At 51.2% G+C, this 17635-nt stretch overlaps 1 protein-coding gene across 5 annotated transcripts in view; it reads right to left on the reverse strand.

The window, feature by feature from the left end:
- Nucleotides 1-3816: 3816 nt before the first annotated feature.
- TNC (tenascin C) overlaps nt 3817-17635 on the reverse strand; it is an 82069-nt gene continuing 68250 nt past the window's right edge. For all 5 annotated transcript variants that reach the window (XM_081150816.1, XM_081150819.1, XM_081150818.1 and 2 more), the window contains 9 exons: nt 16846-16965; nt 14914-15057; nt 14046-14176; nt 10714-10846; nt 9000-9151; nt 8126-8222; nt 7087-7248; nt 4694-4857; nt 3817-4550 (listed from right to left, as the gene is read on the reverse strand). In XM_081150816.1, the coding sequence (XP_081006942.1) occupies nt 4440-4550; nt 4694-4857; nt 7087-7248; nt 8126-8222; nt 9000-9151; nt 10714-10846; nt 14046-14176; nt 14914-15057; nt 16846-16965 (1214 nt within the window). In that variant the 3' untranslated portion in view covers nt 3817-4439. The remainder of the gene's footprint in view (nt 4551-4693; nt 4858-7086; nt 7249-8125; nt 8223-8999; nt 9152-10713; nt 10847-14045; nt 14177-14913; nt 15058-16845; nt 16966-17635) is intronic.

The raw sequence follows: 17635 nt of genomic DNA on the forward strand, positions 1-17635 counted from the left end.
CAGTGGAAAAAACAATCGGAGCAATTATGAAGGAGAGACCCTTCTCCTGCTTCTTTTCTGAGCTTTCAATTCCTTTTGGGGGCTCACTGGGGAGGGAGGAGGGTGAGAGGAGTGAGCCCTCTGCTGGCCACTCACTTACCGCGCATGCTGGCAGCCTGGCGGGGTGCGCAAGGGAGGCTCCCAGCACAAGGGGACACAGGTGGGGGAGGTTGCCTTTCTAGGGAGCTTTCTAAAGGGCAACGCTGATCACGCTGCTCCTGCCTTAAAAGCCTCCTGCAAGTCTCAGCTGCGCTCCGAGGACCACACCTTCAAGGCCAGGCCCGGCTCCACCTTCCACCTTTGCGGCCAGCCACGGCCTGGTCAGTCTCACCAGTGTCCTCACCCTAACCACGGTGACCTCCGGGGAGCTCCCCCCAGCCCCTCTCCCACTTTGCCCAAATTCCGAGGAGAGACACCCCAGTGCTCCAGGGCCCTGCAGCCTCCCCATTCCTGGAGTTCATGGGGCCTCGACTCGAGCTCCCCACATCTCTAACTGGGCTGGAATAATGGAAATGACACCGTGTCTAGGAAAGAAGCCCTGTGGGAATTGAGGGCAGCTCAGGAACGGGGTGTGGATATGGGGAAGCCCTGTGGTTGTTACCTTCTAAACCCCTCTCAGAATCAAGAGCTCCGACTCCAGGACACCACGCTTATCCATCACCTTTCACAGGGACTCCTGCTGTGACCTCCCCAGAGGCCTCTCCCATCTGGCACCGCCTGACCCAAATCCAAACCGGCACAAAAAGATGGTTTTTTAAAAAGCAGACATGGTCATAATACTTCCCTGCTTAAAATTCCTTAGTAGCCCCCTGGCTGGCTGGCTGGCTCATTTAATTGGAATGTTGTCTCATACACCAAAAAAAAAGGTCGTGAGTTCCATTCCCAGTCAGGGCACATCCTTAGGTTGTGGGTTCGATCCCCAGTGCTGGGCATATGCAGTGCTCATTACTGACTTTTATTTATTTATTTTTAAATATATCTTTATTGATTTCAGAGAGAGGAAGGGGGAGAGAGAGAGAGAGAGAGATAGAAACATCAATGATAGAGAGTCATTGACCGGCTGCCTCCTGCACGCCCTGACTGGGGATCGAGCCCGCAACCCGGGTATGTGCTCTGACCGGGAATCGAACCCCAATCACCTGGATCCTAAGTTGATGCTCAACTGCTGGGCCACACCCAGCTGGGCTCATTACTGACTTTTCAATGGAAAGGGAAACCAGAACCTTGGGAGGAGAGATCCAGTGAGCACAGCCCATGAGGAGCTCTGGACGCTCTGGGGCTGGCACTGCTCGGTGGGAAGGAGGGTGGCTTTGGGGGAGGGGGCAGGTCGAGGCGGGGAGAAGGCGGGATGGACCCTAGTCCCAGAGCACGGGCTGTGTGGGGGCAAGCAGCCTCACAGGCTCCTGGGTTAAATAATAGTCCCTATGCAGGTATCCGAAAGGCAATGCCTAAATTATGTGCCCGTGCCTGGCTGCCATGGGGAGGAGGAAGGGGTATTCTGTGTGGCTTCCATGGTGGCAGGCAGGGTCACCCAGGGGGACGTGCTCCAAAACTAGAAGGAGCTTGGATGCTGGGAAGGCATTAGATGACCAATGCCTGACCCTGGGAGAGGCGCGAGTAGACATAGTGAGGCAGGCCAGCGGGCAGCCTTGCGGGTGGCGCTGAGTGCCGAGGCACCCACGGGAGTGGGCGCACCCTGAGAAGAGTTTCAGCGCAGGGGAGGGGCTGGGGAGAACCGTGGGGGCTAGCAGGGCTCCCCAGGCCTAGCAGCTGAGGTTCGGAGACCGCCCTGGGCCTGAGGGGCAAGTGCAAGGGCAGATTCCTGAAGCCTGAAGAGAGACTTGTGTGGAGGCGTCAATTGACAGGCCTTGTAAACTGTTTTGAGGGAAACTGTGAGCCCACCACGGCGCTATAGAGGTGGGCATGAACAGCAGGTACCCTGACTCCCCCTCCAGCCCCCAGGCATGGAAGCCCATTGAGATAATTCACACAGGTGGCCTGGAAGGGTACAGAGGAGGGGGAAGGGAGGCGAGCAGGTGGGGAAGGGCAAAGGGAAGACTGAACCCGTTCATGGGGGTGGGCGTGGGCTTGGACTCAGAGGCTGCAGGAGAATTTCAGGGGACTTTTGAGATGGAGGAGATTGCTTGGACGAAGCCACAGAGTCAGCGACTGGCTGAAATGCATCTGAGAAATGGTGACCTCGCACTTCCAGAAAAGCCAGAGCTTTTCAAGCAGAGCTTGGTGTGTATGGACAGCTTGAGACCAGCTGTGAAGTATTGAATGCCATGGCCTTCGGCTCTTCTGGGGGCATCTACACCCTTCCCCAAGGCCACCATTAAGGACTCTGTTCATGTGACTTCCTCATCAATCAGAATTTGATTCTGGTGCAGCTCTGGGGAGCGCTTTACCGGCTCAGCTCTATCTGTCTTTCTTGGGAGGGGATGGGGCTGGAGCTCAGAGACCTCCAGGGCAGCAGCTTGCAGAGGGTTAAGCCTCCTACTGAGGCTTGATGGTTGCAGGGCACCCATTTGTTTGGGTTTCTGGAGCAAGGCGAGCGTTGCTATGGCTGAATTGCAGGCACTAAGCCTTATGATCTGGAGCAGCACATTGTATATATAAACAAGACAGCGCTTATTAAAGCATGATCGACTCGGCAGCAGAGGGGCTGGCCAGAGCCCCGAATTCCTCCGGTCCTCACTTCTGAGCCATCCCATTCTGTCTGAATGAGTCCTATCAGCCCCAACATTTTCATTAAAGAAGTCAATTTGCTGAAAGTGCCTCAGGGATTGAACTGGGAATCGCTTTCCCCACCCTCCCAACACCCTTGTTCTAGGAGAGAAATGCGGACAGTGTGGTTCTCACTCATAGTCCCCGAGCCCAAACAGATCCGCCTGCTGGGCAGTGAGCTCCCCTTTTACTAGATGTATTCAGGCTGAGGTGGGGGGATGCTGGGGTGTCTTCCTTTCGGGGGGCTTTGGGTAGGGGTGGAGGAGATATTCCTAACAGACATTCTTTGCAGCTCTGACTCTGGGGTTGCAGGATCCTCATTTGGCAGGATCCTCATTCTGCAACCTGTAGGTTGTCCCCATGGCTCACATTTCCCAGGGAAGGAGAGTTTTCATCAGGGCGCGGGGCCCAGCAGGGACGTTGGGGCCAGAGTTTCAATCCTACTTCTGTTACTAATTGGGTAAGTAGCGACAGACACGTCATTGCACTTCTGGGAACCCCAACCCATCATAGGTAAAGGAATAGTAGGATAACTAATGCTTATTAGCACTTAATATATGCCAGGCACCCTGCTAAGGGCCTCCTATAAAATAAATGATCTTTCAAGAAATGCTTTGAAATTAAGAAGTGTGAGCACCCCCACTTCACTGAAGAGGAAACTGAGACACGGAGAGGTTAGGGGCGGAGGGAATGGTGGAGCCAAGATTTGAACTCAGGCAGTTCCGCCTCTGGGAATTTTAACTCCTGCATGATAACAATTCTCACCTCCTCTATGTCATAAAATTGTTAGATCACGATGGAAAATAGGTGTAAAAACATCTTGTAAACCATAAACTATTAGTCTTGGAAATATTAAGAAGCTGAATCTTAAGTTGTAAGCTTTTTCCAACCTTGTTCAACTCTGTCCAAAAAAGGGTTTCCCTCCCTTCTGGCCCTTGCCTCCCACTGGACGACCACCCCCCTCACCCTCCCTTCCAGCATCCCCCCTTTGTTCAGATACACTGGCTTTGGTGGAATTCAGGCTCAACAATGAAAGGCAAAACAACAGACCCATTTAAAAGTACTTGTGCTTTTATTAAAAAAAAATACAATCAGGTACTGTCCACATGTGTTTTGGAAAGGAAGATCTCTTTAAAAATCCTTAGTTTTCATCAGCATTATTATTATATTAATAATATTAATTATATCCTTAAAATTGAAACAGGATTGCTTTTCTGGGTTCTGTCATATGAAATGTAAAAAAATGGGGATGGCTCCCAATGACGCACACTGAATCATTGCGAACAAAAATCATGATAATTAATTATACAGCTCTGTGTAAAAGACAGCCGGTTCTACAACAAACTACCACTGTACAGCCGGGTCACCCCTCTCCCATTCCCAGAGCCACCCACGAGAAGGAAAACCATTGGGATGCTGTCCCTGGAAGATTTTTGCTGATTCAAGCAACACAACAGAAACCTGTTGGAGACGGTCGTCTTTGGTGCGGAGGAAGGAATCGCGGAGTGGGGAGGCCAGCGCTCCTGCCGTGGGCCCGATGCGCCATGGTCAGTGTTAACTCCTGCCAAATGCCCAGGTGTGGCTTGTCGCTTGGACGGGTTGTACTGGTACTTTGGTAAAATTCTTCTCTTCCTCTGGGCCCTACACCTTTCTCACCCAGTCGTCCCTGGATTTCACGCCCGTTTGCGCCTGCCTTCGAGATTTCGGAAGCTGCTGGGTCTCACCTTCATCTCAGCAAACTGGATGGAATGTTCGTGGCCCTTCCAGTGGAACCAGTTAACACCCTGTGAGAAAGAGAAGACCTCCGGGTTGGTTTCCAGTAGGCAAGGTGTTCACTGGCCATTGCTGTCTACCCGAGGTGCTGCCCCCTAGTCTCACCGCCAACCGGCTTCCCAAGCCCGGTCCCGGGTCCTCACGGTCTGCTCACCTGACTGTGGTTATTGTCCCCGTATCTGCCCATCAGGTTGACGCGGTGACAGTTCTTGTACCAGAAGGCCCCCTTGTAGGACAGAGCACAGTTGGTGATGGCTGAGTCCGTGTCCTTGTCGAAGGTGGAGAAGGACCTGCCGTTGTGGTAGGCCATCGAGTCACCTGGGAGACAGAGAGAATGCGCCTGAGAGCCCAGCTGGGGTTTCCTGTGGGCCGTGAAGGGCAGAGCCGGGGGTGACAATGGCAGGGTTCTGGGGTGGGCTGGTCTTGCACATTGGACCAGATTTAGGATCACACACGGGACTGGATGAGATATGAGTGTCACCTAAGGGCGCATTTCTGATAAAAGCAGCATAATTTGGTAGAAAAGGGGCTGTGGGTGGGTTGGAGGGTCCAGCTTCAAGTCACGTCTCTTGCACTCCCTAGCCGTGATGTTGCATGAGTCAAGCCTCTTGCTGGACCTCAGTTTTCTCCTCTATAAAAATGGAACTAGCACATTGATTCTATCTACCTTGGAGTGCTGTTGGGGCCACATAGGAAGGTATACGCTAAAAAAGTAGAGCATTGAACAAATAGTTATGATTGGTGTTATTTTTATGATTTTTTTGCATTCCCTTTCCATAAAGGAGCTCACTGAGTAATGTGAGAAATCTGTGTTTACGAATGCTTTCCCCCAAATACAAATATTTCGAGCCATACTTAGAATCAAACCCTTCAAATATTAGATGTCACCAAATAACCTGAGTATCATATAGTTATTTTTCCAAGTGTTTATGGGACCAGAGTTCCCTGATTCTTAAACAAGAAGCCCACTATACATAGTGCTTTTTGGTAATCTAGTTTGTAATTTAACACATTGAATTCTGGGAACATTTAAGGGCCTTTAAGTGTCCTTTCTTTCTGTGCACACTCACTCCCCACCCCGCCAACACTATGCATCAAAATATCAAGACGCCCAGGCATCTCCCCTGACGTGGTGGAGCAGGTTGTCAGAGGGCTCAGATGCCTGTTGACGCTGCCGAGAGCGAGAGCACGGCAGGCAGACATTGATGAACGAGGTGCTCTCCCGTGAGGGACACAGCCCGGCTCCTCTCTGCAGGGAACACAGAGCCGGTGGAGTGGAAACACAGAGCCGGTGGAGGCTCACTCACTCCGGCTGCTCACTCAGTGTCTTTGCCAGGTAACTGTATCCCTCTTGCCGAAGCCATCTCAACCAAAGAGGTATTCATGGCCAGGTAATAAAATGTCAGGCTTCTCTGAGGGATAAGGGAACACAAACAGTTTTTGCGCCTGGGTCTCTCTCCTCTCTAAAGAGCTCTGTCTCTCCTTTGACTGAGCCTGGCTTTTGGCGAAGGTTTATCTGGAGATGTTTTCCTTCAGGGCTCAGAGAGGCTGGAAATGGACCACAGAAGCTCTCTCCTATTCTCATGCACATAACCGAAAGCCACCCAAAGCAGGAACGGGTGGCACCGGGTGGGCACTCTCAGATCTGATCCCCCTGGTTACGAAGAACAACCTCTGCAGCCAGGCTGTGCCCTGGGCCCACCTTCTACAGGCACTTTCACCTTGGGCAAATCGCCCAACTTTTCTCGGTTTCCACCTCTGTACCTCCCTGGCATGGATTTCGTGAGAGTTAAATGTGGGTAAAGCGTGGGAATATCTGCCAAAGACATTACCTAGGCGGCCTGAATGCAGGTTGTGTCCTTATTGACTGAGCCAGACACCACACGGAGGCCAGGCCAAGTCAAAGGAATCTTTAAGACCTGACTAGGTTATGGACCAGACAAGGAACGAAAATGCTGCTGGGGAGGGAGAGAGAGCGCTCCTGGCCACGGGGTATTCAGACTGAGGCTGGATGGCCGCGTGGGACAAAGCCTTAGAGGGGACTCAAGCATTTGGGCGATGGGCTGGCTTGTTTGCTGCTCCGAGTACAATGCACTCACCAGCACCTCACCGCCCCCCCAGCGGCATGACCAGGAGCTTGTGAGAAACACTGCGTCTGGGTGGGCGGGTCAGCATCTGCCCGGTTACAGCAGCCCCGGGGCTCATATGTACATAGTGAATTGGGAAGTACCAGGTTACATGAGTATTAAGGCCCCTGAAAGACTGTTTTTCTGTCCCTCTGCACTATCTAAAAATGGATAAGATATATTTTTAAGTGATGGCAGCTACAGATCAGTCCTGATTGTCCTGCTTCCAACCTACTCTGCTTCAGTGACCGAAGTCTCTACCCCTGACTGTGTCCAATGGCAGTTCTTCCGAATTAGCACCCAGGAGGGATTCAAATGTTTGCTGATCCAATAAGTGGCTGGATTAACGAAGGGTGGGGCTGCCCCGAGGAACCCGCTGAAAGCACGGGAGGCCCCGCGCCGCGTGGCCGTGGGCGCCTACCTGCCGTCCCGCTGTAGCCCTCCACCTTCAGCCTGTAGCGCGTCTTGGCGTCTCCCACGCTGAACTTGTCGTAGACGGCGTAGGCTGTCTTCCCGTGGTCCCGCAGGTCCACCCGGAGCTCGTACTGCCCTTGGGACGTGATTTTGTTCAGGTTGTCCAGCCCTGGGGACGACAGGCATGGGTGAGGTAGAAGCACAAGCGCCCGAGGTGGTTATTTTGACTCCACCGCGTCAGAGCAGCGGCTGGTGTAGGGTAAGGAGGGTGACACAGGGTGACACTGGCCCTGGCTTGCAGCTTGTCTGCTTCTTGCTGGTGCAACACCAGGGAAAACAGCCTCAGGGAAAATCGGGTTGACAGCTTTGCCTGCTAAACCCCTAGGGTATTGTGAAGATCAGAGGAGCTAAGGTGGAGAAAGCCCCTTTTCAACTCTCAGGGTCCTCAGAAGAGAAAGGTATGGATGATAGTGGGATAGAGGCCCCTCCCCCCCCCGCCCCCTCCCTCCCTGCCCCCAGGCACCGGTGCAGAGGACAGTGCCCTCTGCGGGCAGGTGGTTGGAAAGTGTGAGCTGTGTGGATGGATGGATGGATGAGCGCATTGTGGTGCTGGCTTGGGGGATTTCCAATTGCAGCTCAAATGCTCACAGTACTGGCTAGATGCTCCTCTAAGGCTCTGATTTCCCGTGTGCAAGATGGGAATTTTGTACCTTGCAGGGTGCTCAGAGGTTATGGCTATAAAGGGCCCATCTCAGCATCAGAAGCAGTTAATGGTATCAGGAGAACGGTTCTTAAATGGTCAGTAAATGACCTATGGCCACGCTCATTCGTAAGGCCTGGCTGGTGGCTCTCCCTTGACCAGATTTTCATTTTTAATGACCCAGAGAATTGAAAGTATTTTCTATTGAGAAGATGAAATTCTGTGTCTGCTACTAGAGCTGTTTCCTCTTCATCCATTTCTCCCCCATAGGTCGCTGAGGGTCGGGACAAGTGACAAGGGGGACAGAAATGGACATTTCAGACACAAACATGCAGGGCTGCGTTACCAAGCCAGAATTCTTCTCTGCGATCCCCAAACCCAGCGGCATAGGCTTTCCAGTTGCGATAGAAATCCTCACGTCCATTTTTGCGTCTCAGGAACACCTAGAAACATACCCAGTGAATCTGCGGCACTCAAGCTACGGAAGGGAAGAGCAGGCCTCTTTCGGAGAGGGAGAGCACCAGGCTGTGGGAAAAGCACCTGTCCCCAGCTCTGTCCATGGCGAACTCGCCAGGCAATGCCCGGCAGGTAACCTCTCCTCTCTGAGCCTAGGAGTTCTCACCTGAAGAGTAGGGACTGAAAACACCACCCGCTCTAAGTGATGACACTGTGTCATCGCCTGTAGCAAATGCGCTATCCTGGGGCGGGGTGTTGATGGTGGGAGAGGCTGTGATGTGGGGACCAGGGTAAGTGGGCACTCACTGTACCATATGCTCAATTTTGTTGTAAACTTAAAACTGCTCTAAAAAATAAAGTTTATTAATTAAAAAAAAAAAAAACTACCTAGATCGTATGACAGTGAGATTGAAATAATTCATATAAAACTCTTAGCACAGTGCCTGGCAGATAGCAAACACTAATTAATACACATAGTGGGTTTATGACCACGGTCATTTTTATGCATCACAGAGCTGAGGATCCGATGAGATAAATTACAATAAAATTGTTTTCTTCTGTTTTGTTTTGTTTTTTTAAATCAACAGCTTCTTTCCCATTCTTTTGTTCAACAGATATTCCTTGAGTGCCTTCCTGTAACAGGCACTATCTTACAAAACCTCATGCACCTTGGGGTGAGAGTGCAGGAGGGGGGCCCCCGTCTCTCCTGCCTCCATGTGCCCTCTGCCCCCACCCCCCATACCTGAGGTTTTGGCGATACTCACGATCCATCCACCCCCATCAGAGGTCATGTCACAGAAGACTTCCAGAGGCTGGGCCTTACTGCCATTCAGATAAACGGTGTAGAGGCCAGAGGTCGTGTCTCCATTCAGCATTGCTTGGGAACAGTCCCTGGGGAATGGGTACAGGAGTCCAACTGTGGGACAAGAGGAAAGAGTGACTGTGGGAGCAGGAACACTGGGGTAGGAGATTTCAAATTTCAGCTCTACTGTTTATTGGCTAGATGACTTACTCTCTCTGAGTCTCTGTTCCCTCATATGCAAGATGGGAACAAAACCCATTTTGCGGGGGTGCAATGAGGCTTAGAGGTTGTGGTTATAAGGGACACATCCATCTCCATCCTTTATTTTGAGGGCAGCCGTCAAGGATGTCAGTGCGAGGAAGGCTAAGCCACTATGATGGGCATGTGCGAGGTTGGCCTTGTTCCCCCTGGAGTCTCCAGGCAGCACCTGATGACACCCAGGTACCGGCTAGGATGGCGAGGTTCCTAGTACCCAGTGGGTGGCTCACTGGATCAGGGCATTCTGTTAGGCTGGATGCATCTCAGTGTCATCAGACGATTCACAGGCCCAAGACAAGGGTTCCATTCCTGAACTGGCCAATTCCTTGCCTTGGGACACCAGAGTCTGCATTTCACTGCCCTGAGCCTGGGAATCTTAGGCAGAGGAAAACAAGAGTGCCTGGGGGATTTCACAGTGGAATGATGTGCTGCCCAAAATGAAAACCTTGGTAGTTACAGACAACCTAGGGTCTGTGCTTAGCAGGTGACATGGAGAACTGACGGCCACCGCAGTTCTTTTTTCTGATCTGACTCCTCGCTGTACTTGGCCTTCACCTGAGGTTGCAACATTGGCTGTTTTCATCTACTTCACAGCCCTAGTCTGGGATCATCTTTAGGGCATACTCAGATTTTTGTGTTTCCAGCCCCTGGCGTAAGTTCTGACAAAGAGATGTGTTTGCCTGTGCCCCTCCCTCAGCAGGTGTGTGCAGAGTGAGCAGAGTGAAGTGTGAAGGGCAGGAGGCAGCTCTGGGATATGCTCCATGTATCTCAGGTTCAGGGTTCTCCAAAGGCCGACTCCCTTCCTTCCCAGGAATGGCTGCTTCCTCTAATTCACCAATGGAACACCTTGCACGTGTGCCATCTGCAGAAGACGCCCAGTGGCAGGGTGCAGGGGTGGTTCCCTGGTCCTGCAATGTCTAAGCCCAAATCTGACTGCACCTGGGTGTGGCATCACGGCCCACCGCACCGGCGGGGTGGGAGGACTGTGTGCGACTGTGAACATGGACAGACTTTGCAAATGCAAAGGGAGGGACCTACGCTTATAATGAGCCCTGAGAATGGACCACACAATGGGCTAGGAGCTCAAATATAGTACAAGGGCCTTCACAAAGTCCTCGTGAAGGAGGGATGGTTATCAATCCCATTGTATAGGTGAAAAAACTGAGGCTTATAGAATGGCAGTGACTTTCCTGAGTCAAGTGGTGGAGATGAAGACTGAATGCAGGTGTTCTCACTACTGACCCTCCTTCCTTCTCACCATGAGCCCTATTATTCTTGCACCTCCATTCCTTGGGCTTCTAGGGAGTGGCAGGGAATTGATCCTGCTCAGAGGTTTGATGGGAAAATCTAATGTAGCAGTCGGAGGAGAAGAGGGGGGTTGGCTCATTCTCACAGAGTTTGATCCCCGAGCTCCTTACTTGTGGTGAAGATAGCCTGGACCAGCTTGCTCTTCAGGGGCCCGTTCAATGCCTGGACCTTTGCCGTGTAGTGAGTGGATGGGCTCAGCTCTGCCAGGCTGTAGGAGGTGGTGTCTGGACCAACAATAACTTCCTAAGAGCAAAAGAAAGCGTCTAATAGCTTTTGGCCACATAAATCCTTAGGATACAGATGATTCATTCATTCATTCACCCCTCCATTTATTTCTTTATTCAGTGAGAACCCACTGGGTCCCACTCTGTGCCAGGCTCCATTCTCACATCTGAGATGTCAGAGATGGGGAGGCAGCAGCATAAGCAAAGGTCCTGGGGCTAGAAGAGGCAGATCTAATTAAAATAATATGAAAAGACAATGATCTACCTCAACCATATTTGGTTTTTTGGTGGGGGGAGGGGTGATGGAAGAGGTGGACAAAGACCAGGTGAAAAAGGGCCTTCAAGGCTACGCTATGGAATTTAAAGTTTATCACGTTAAGAAATGGAGATTCCCGAAAGGTTTTTGAACATGTGAGTGACACAAACCCAATTCAACCTGGTAGCAAGATGAATTACACACAGGAAAAAGGGTTAGACTTTGAGGCAGTTACATCAGTGGTCCCTAAATATGGCTCTTTTTTACATCCTCTGGGAAGCTGTAAAATAATGCAACACCTGAGCTCCATCCCAGACTGACAGGACCATGAGGGCCGGAAGTGGGGCCTGGCCAGGTGCATATTTTAAGGAACTCGCCATATGATCCCGGAGTTTGGAGATGTCTCAAGTCAGGAGATGGTGACGGTGCTCAGTGGGCATGGCAATGGCACGGTGAAGACCTGAACTGACCCAGCACGTCTCTCTTCTAGAACAGAGATATCTAGGGGAGGCAGATGTGTGCAGCTGCCGCAAGATCTCTTCTAACTATGCTGTAGTTTGTGACTGGTCACAGTGCTGCTGTCCAGAGGAGGTGATCAGTGTCAGTCTGCAGGAAATTCTCTCTCTTTCTAAATCTTCTTTCTGGCTTTCAATGCCTGTGAAGTCACCTTTCAGCAAATGACCTTGGTGTCTGGGATTGGAATTCAGCCTACATTCCTAGCTAACCGCACTGGTACAATGTACAATCTGCAGACACAGTCAACGGGTTTAGGCAGGAACAAGTCAGTGTGGAGGCCTCTGGGAAGTTCTCTTCCACCCTCACAACTGGGCAGGTGAAGTTATCCGGATTTTTCCAGTGGGGGTGGAGTTTCAGAGAAGCTGAAGGACTTGCTCTCGCTCCAGAATTTATCGGTGGCAGAGGATGGTCTCGCATCCTGTCTCCCAATAGCCTGACCAGGACTCCTTCATCCTACACCAGGCTGCTTTTCTTGAGTGAATCGCATAAAGCTGGGGATTGGGCATGCAGGAAAGTAAACTAGGGTGAGCGCTATTTGATACCAGTGACCCAGTGACCCTTGTGTGGCCCCCAGGTCTGGTCCTTGGGGAAGGACCAGGTATAAAGCTGGGCTCATTGAATTACTTGGGGATACAATTACCTATCAGGTCTCCAGGCTGCTGTGCAAAGTCATTTTCTAGGCAGCTGGATACACTGAAATGAGACTCATGAATTCAGGTAAACAGCAAATCCTGGAATGCCTGACCAGGAAGGGACCTTAGTGACTGGTGGGTCCACTGCACTCATCTTATGGGTATAAATACTGCCCCCCCCAGAGAAAGTAAGGGACTTGCCTCTGTTCACACAGGGAGTTAGTTCATTGTTGTACCAACTCCAAAAAGGGCCACGGCAGTAACTAGAAATGTGTGTCCGCTCTGGTTAAGCATGGCAGGCTGGACATGCCAGCCCATCTCTGCTTGCTTCTGATGCCCACTAAAGTGAGAGTGAAGGGATATAAAGTATAAACCCCCAAAGTGAGGGCAGTGGCAGAGAAGACAGCCACAGGCATGCGATGTCACTGGAACCTTGACAGACAAACGTGCGGTGTAGCGGCACCTGAGGGACAGGATGGAGAAGGCTGGGGGTCGAGCGCGTGGGCAGGGCCCGGCGGAGGCTCGGTGGCAATGGCCAGAGCCCAGCAAGCTCAGGAGTGGGACGTACACAAAAGCAAAGATGCCGCTGGAGGTCAGTGTGGGGTCTGGCTGAGTAGAAGTCTGCTTAGAAACTCTGCATGAGAAACAGAGTTCCAGCTCTAACAGTGCGAACACTGCCCTTCCCAGGCCAGGTGGGAGGCTGAGGTTTCGTCCCTGGAAGGAATGAGCCAGAGAGGAGACTCTAGATTCAAATCCACCAGGGTCCGCTGAGGGGAGGCCGGGGCATCACACTGAAAACAGCCCTTTCTCCAGCGAGGCTCCCAGCAGCCTGGCTTGAAGGAGTTGCGGGACCCTCTGGGAAGACGGAGCAGCTCCAGAGAAAAGGCTTACAGTACTGATAGTGGGGAGTCCCCTGTACAATTGCTGGGTACTCGCCCAGTCCCTCTCCAGTGAGCCTAACTGTTGACAAGCCCTGTAGGTGTGTGATTGAAACTCCCACTCAGCTGCTTCATTCTTGGCTCCAGTAAAAAAGACAGACAGACATAGTGGGACGTCTCCAACATGAACGACGGAGACCTAAACCAAACCAGCAGCAGCGAAACAGAAAAAAGAACATGGAAGGAACGCTCTGTGGGTTGTAGAGTAAAATAACAATAACATATATCCTCATGGGTAAAGCGAGGATGATGCAGGAAACACGAACAGCCTTCTAGAAGCAGATGAAAGGGCAGAGCACGAGCAAAAGGTCCCGGACATAAAAGTTATGAAGGCTGAAATTAAAAACCCAGTAACAAGTTTAGAAGGTTCAGCTTGGACAATCTCACTGGTGTGAAGGTCTAAAGTTACTTCAACTTACAAAGTAAAAGAAAAAAGCTCATGGGTGGAGAAAAGAAATAGTATGAACCATTTTGGTAGACAGTGTTAACAGTTAACGTCAGAACATGGTGATGTGTATTTCAACATCTAATGGAGCGGCGCCATCTGGGAGACAAAAGACATATATATGGCAAGAAGCCTTTGGCCTTTGCTCAAGAAAATATGAAAGGACCAAGAATCCAGCTCCTAAAATGACCTCAAGTCTTACGAGCAGTGGTTCTTGACCTTGGCTGGCTACCAGCTCTGGAGTCTGGTAGAAAGGAGGGAGCCTGGAGCCTGTAATTCAGAAGGTCTGGCACCCAGGCCCTCTTAATTCCTTGTTCCCTTTCCCAGTTGCACTCAGGTAGAGAAGCACACCCAGGTAATTCTTTCCTGCTTTGACGGTAACAGAGACATTTCAACTAGCAGTGGGGAACTGTTTATAGACTTTAAGGTACCTTGACTGTACCATCCACAGATTCATACACCAACAGGTAACCGGTGACAGGTGCCCGGGGGGGTCGCCAGGTGAGCAGGGCAGTTTCCGACTGAACCTCAGTAGCGGTCAAGTCTCTGGGAGAATCGAGGTCTGGAGAAGAGAAGACATTCGAGAGCAAATAAGTCAGCAAGTATAAGAGAAAAATCCTGGGCTGGGTATCAGGAGGCCTGGCTCCGAGTCCCTGAATGGAACCTCCCCCATCTATAAATAAGGAGGTCAAGCCATACAATCTCCAAAAACATACATGCTCTGGGGTTCAGCTCATTCTAGGGGCCACGTTTTCCTGAGCCCAACATGGCCTTGAATGGCCTCGGTTGGACTGGGAGAGAAAGACACAGCTGTGAACATATTTACTGATGTCCCTTGTTCCTAAACAAGAGGACAGATGGATGCTGGTATCGGTGCTCACCCCTACTGAGAGGACACACTCTCCATTTCCCTGCTTGCTACAGTTTGTAAAAAGATCTCATTGTATAAAAGCCCAAGGGACACCTAGGAAAAGTTGCCTGAAAAATCCTTCCCTTAACAATATTTCCCTGCCTAGAACACAGATCATTAAACACTGGATTTAGGGCCAGTGGGGACTGGTTTTCCACTTAAAAGCTCTTCTTCTAAAATTATTTTCTATTCCATGGGGGGAACAGGTCATTTTGGTTCACAAGGAAATGGTGTGTTTCTCCAGGTCCTGGTCGAATGGGCACTGGTGAATTTAGCTGGTGCTGATGTCATCACGTTGCAAGGATCTGACTTAGGAAGGAAGCTGGAGAGAGCGACTGTTTAAGAGGGGGCTGTGGGTGGGCATCTTCCAGCTCTTGGTGTCTCCGTACCTGTTGTGAACTTGGTACTGATGGTTGAGCTCTTCTGAGGCCCTTTCTCTGCGAAGACCCTCAGCGTGTATTCGGTGGCCGGCTCCAGGTTGGTCAGCACATACTCCACCGTGTTCCCGGACACCGTTCGTGTAATTTCTGGCACTGAACAGGAAACACACAAACCGAGGCAGTTACCTCTCCTGGTCTGAGCCGTCAGCAGGCTTGGCCAACGGTGCACACACTTCTTCTAACACATACACACCCTCTCAGTGACCCTGCAGAAACGCAGGTTTGATTTCTGAAATGACTCACACCCCTTTCCCTCTCTTGAGCGCTCACCTCATATACAAAAGATTCATCCTACGGAGACTGAATTTTTCCAGGCACCAAATCAGAAGGAAGGGGAACTGAGGGTCAGGAGAAGTTTCCAGATGGTGCAGCTGAGGCTCCAGAACCAGCCAGAGGGGAGATGCAGGCAACCTCTTCGAGCCTCAGGCTGCCCACATTTAATCTGTCCATGGCTTATTCCTCTCCTTTTTACTTACTTACATGTCCTTTTATAATTTGCCAAATGTTGTCAAACCAATAGGCTGGGGGGACGTCACAAATCGGGCGGCAGACATACCAGAGCCTGGTCACTGCCTCTGAGACCCACCGTGTCAGGTCTAATGGTGGAAACTAAACACCAGTGCCCAGGTGTGTTCATTTCCAGTCACTGGGGACCGACCACCCTGGCTGCCAGGGTCTGAGGGGCTTCCTAGGGTGTGGGAACTTTCAGTGCTAAAACTGGGAAAGTCCCAGGCAAATTGGGACGAGTTGGTCACCCTACCACATCACCTATGAACCTCTCACTCCATCGCCTTGACCACGCCCTTTCTGAGGCACCAAAGCAGAAGGAAGGTGAGCTGGGGGTCATGAGAATTTTCCAGATATATTTTAGGCGAGACAACACCATCTTCTTGGACTTGGAAGAGTTCATGCATAGAGAATATTTATGAATTAAAGAATAAATGCAAACACCTCTCCCTCTCCCCCTGCTCCCCGCCAGGCTCTGTCCTTGCAGAGAACTCTCTTAGGCGGTTGCAGGGTCTGAGTTAAGATGTTCAGAGGCCACAGATTACGGTGCCTTCTCCTACTGTCACTGAAAGTAAAACAATACTGAGCCATCAGATATAAAACTCGCACACGCTCTAAAAAAATACTAACATTTTTTCCTAGAGGCGCTCATTACGAAAGTATGGTTCATTCATTGGAAAGGACCTGCTCTTCCCTCCCCTCTTTTGTTTGGATTTGAGTTTAATGCTCTGCTGGCTGTTGTCGGCTGGAGTCCCAAACAAGTGTTTACTTTGCCAACTGAGTAAATTAGCAAAGATGCTCGCAAAGACGAAGAATGCTGTCTTCTGATTTCTCAGTCAGGTTTGCTACCACTGGCCTCCTCTGTGGCCTCTGAGAAGCCCAGGCTCCCCAGCGTCACCTGAAGTAGCCTGTTTAAGGTTTTAGGTTCTGGACTCCTTCCCTGTAAGAGATGACAGCTGCTTCCTAGGGAGGGTGGCTCACGGCCACGGGTGGAGGCCCTCGCAGGAGGAGGGCCGGCTGGGGAAGCACGGCCAGGCTGCGGATGGGCCCTTAGGTTTTTCTTTAAGTGGCCTGCGGATTCCCGTGACAAAACTACAATTCGGAAGCTCTTTCTCTGGACAATTAGCAGAGGGAGATGGCAGGGCCTCCGTGCCTGCCCCTGACCAGGCCCTTCCACACCCACCCACGTACCCAGCCCCAGCCCCTGGTCTGAGGTGCCAGTCGAGAGCCACAGGACATTGCTGGCCTTTCCTGCCTCCCTGTGCATTTTTGTCATGCTTTACCAAACATGGCCGGAGAAGGGAGAGCGGGAAAATTTACAGCAGGACAGACAGACATTCCTCAGAGCGGGAAGGGCCTTAGACCCAGCCTCACCTCTCTCCCCTGTGTAGGAGATGACATAACTGTCCACGGGGGCGATGGCCGGCTGCCACATGGCCAAGGCTTCTGAGTCGGTGATGTTGGCTGTCACCAGGCTGGATGGGCTGTCCAGAGCTGCACAGAAAGAGGGTCATGTGTTGGAGAGATAGGCAGACATGGGGTAGGATCTCAGCCCACAGCTGCTCCGCTGTCTACCCTGCTCCTGGACTCCTGGTTTGGGACACAGTGTCAGCTGCCCAGAAGATTTAGCCAGGGTGACCTGGGTTTGAATCATGACTTCTTCCCTTGCTGGCCAGGTTACCCTGGGGCTCTCTTTCCCCATCTGTAAAATGGGAGTAACAATTCTGCCTGGCTGCACCCTCAGTGCTGTTCTGATTGTCACATGATGTTACAGGTGGAAAGATGCTATATAAAATGGAAAAGGGTGAACACATGACAGGGTTAGCATCATAGTTCCTATCACTTTCCCAGGGGAGAGAATTTACAAAAACAGACAAACTTTTGGAGTGAAGGCTGCCAGAGGCTTTCCTGGGCTTTGAGCAAGAGCCCTGGTTAGGTGGCTTGGAGATGATATGGACCCGGGCTCTGGAGCTCGGAGGTCTGGGTTCTACCGTGGCCTCTCTGTCTAGGGTCTGTGTGGCCTGCGTCATTTCCCTTCTCCAAACCTCACTTTCTCCAGTTGTCAAAGGGTGGCTGCTGTAAAGATGAGCTAGACAGTGTATTTGATGTGTGCTATGGGGTGTTATGAATAGACTATTCATATTTGGAGTCATAGATATGATTT

This window comes from Miniopterus schreibersii (genome assembly GCF_964146895.1).
Source record: "Miniopterus schreibersii genome assembly, chromosome: 11".
NCBI classification, from domain to species: Eukaryota; Metazoa; Chordata; class Mammalia; order Chiroptera; family Miniopteridae; genus Miniopterus; species Miniopterus schreibersii.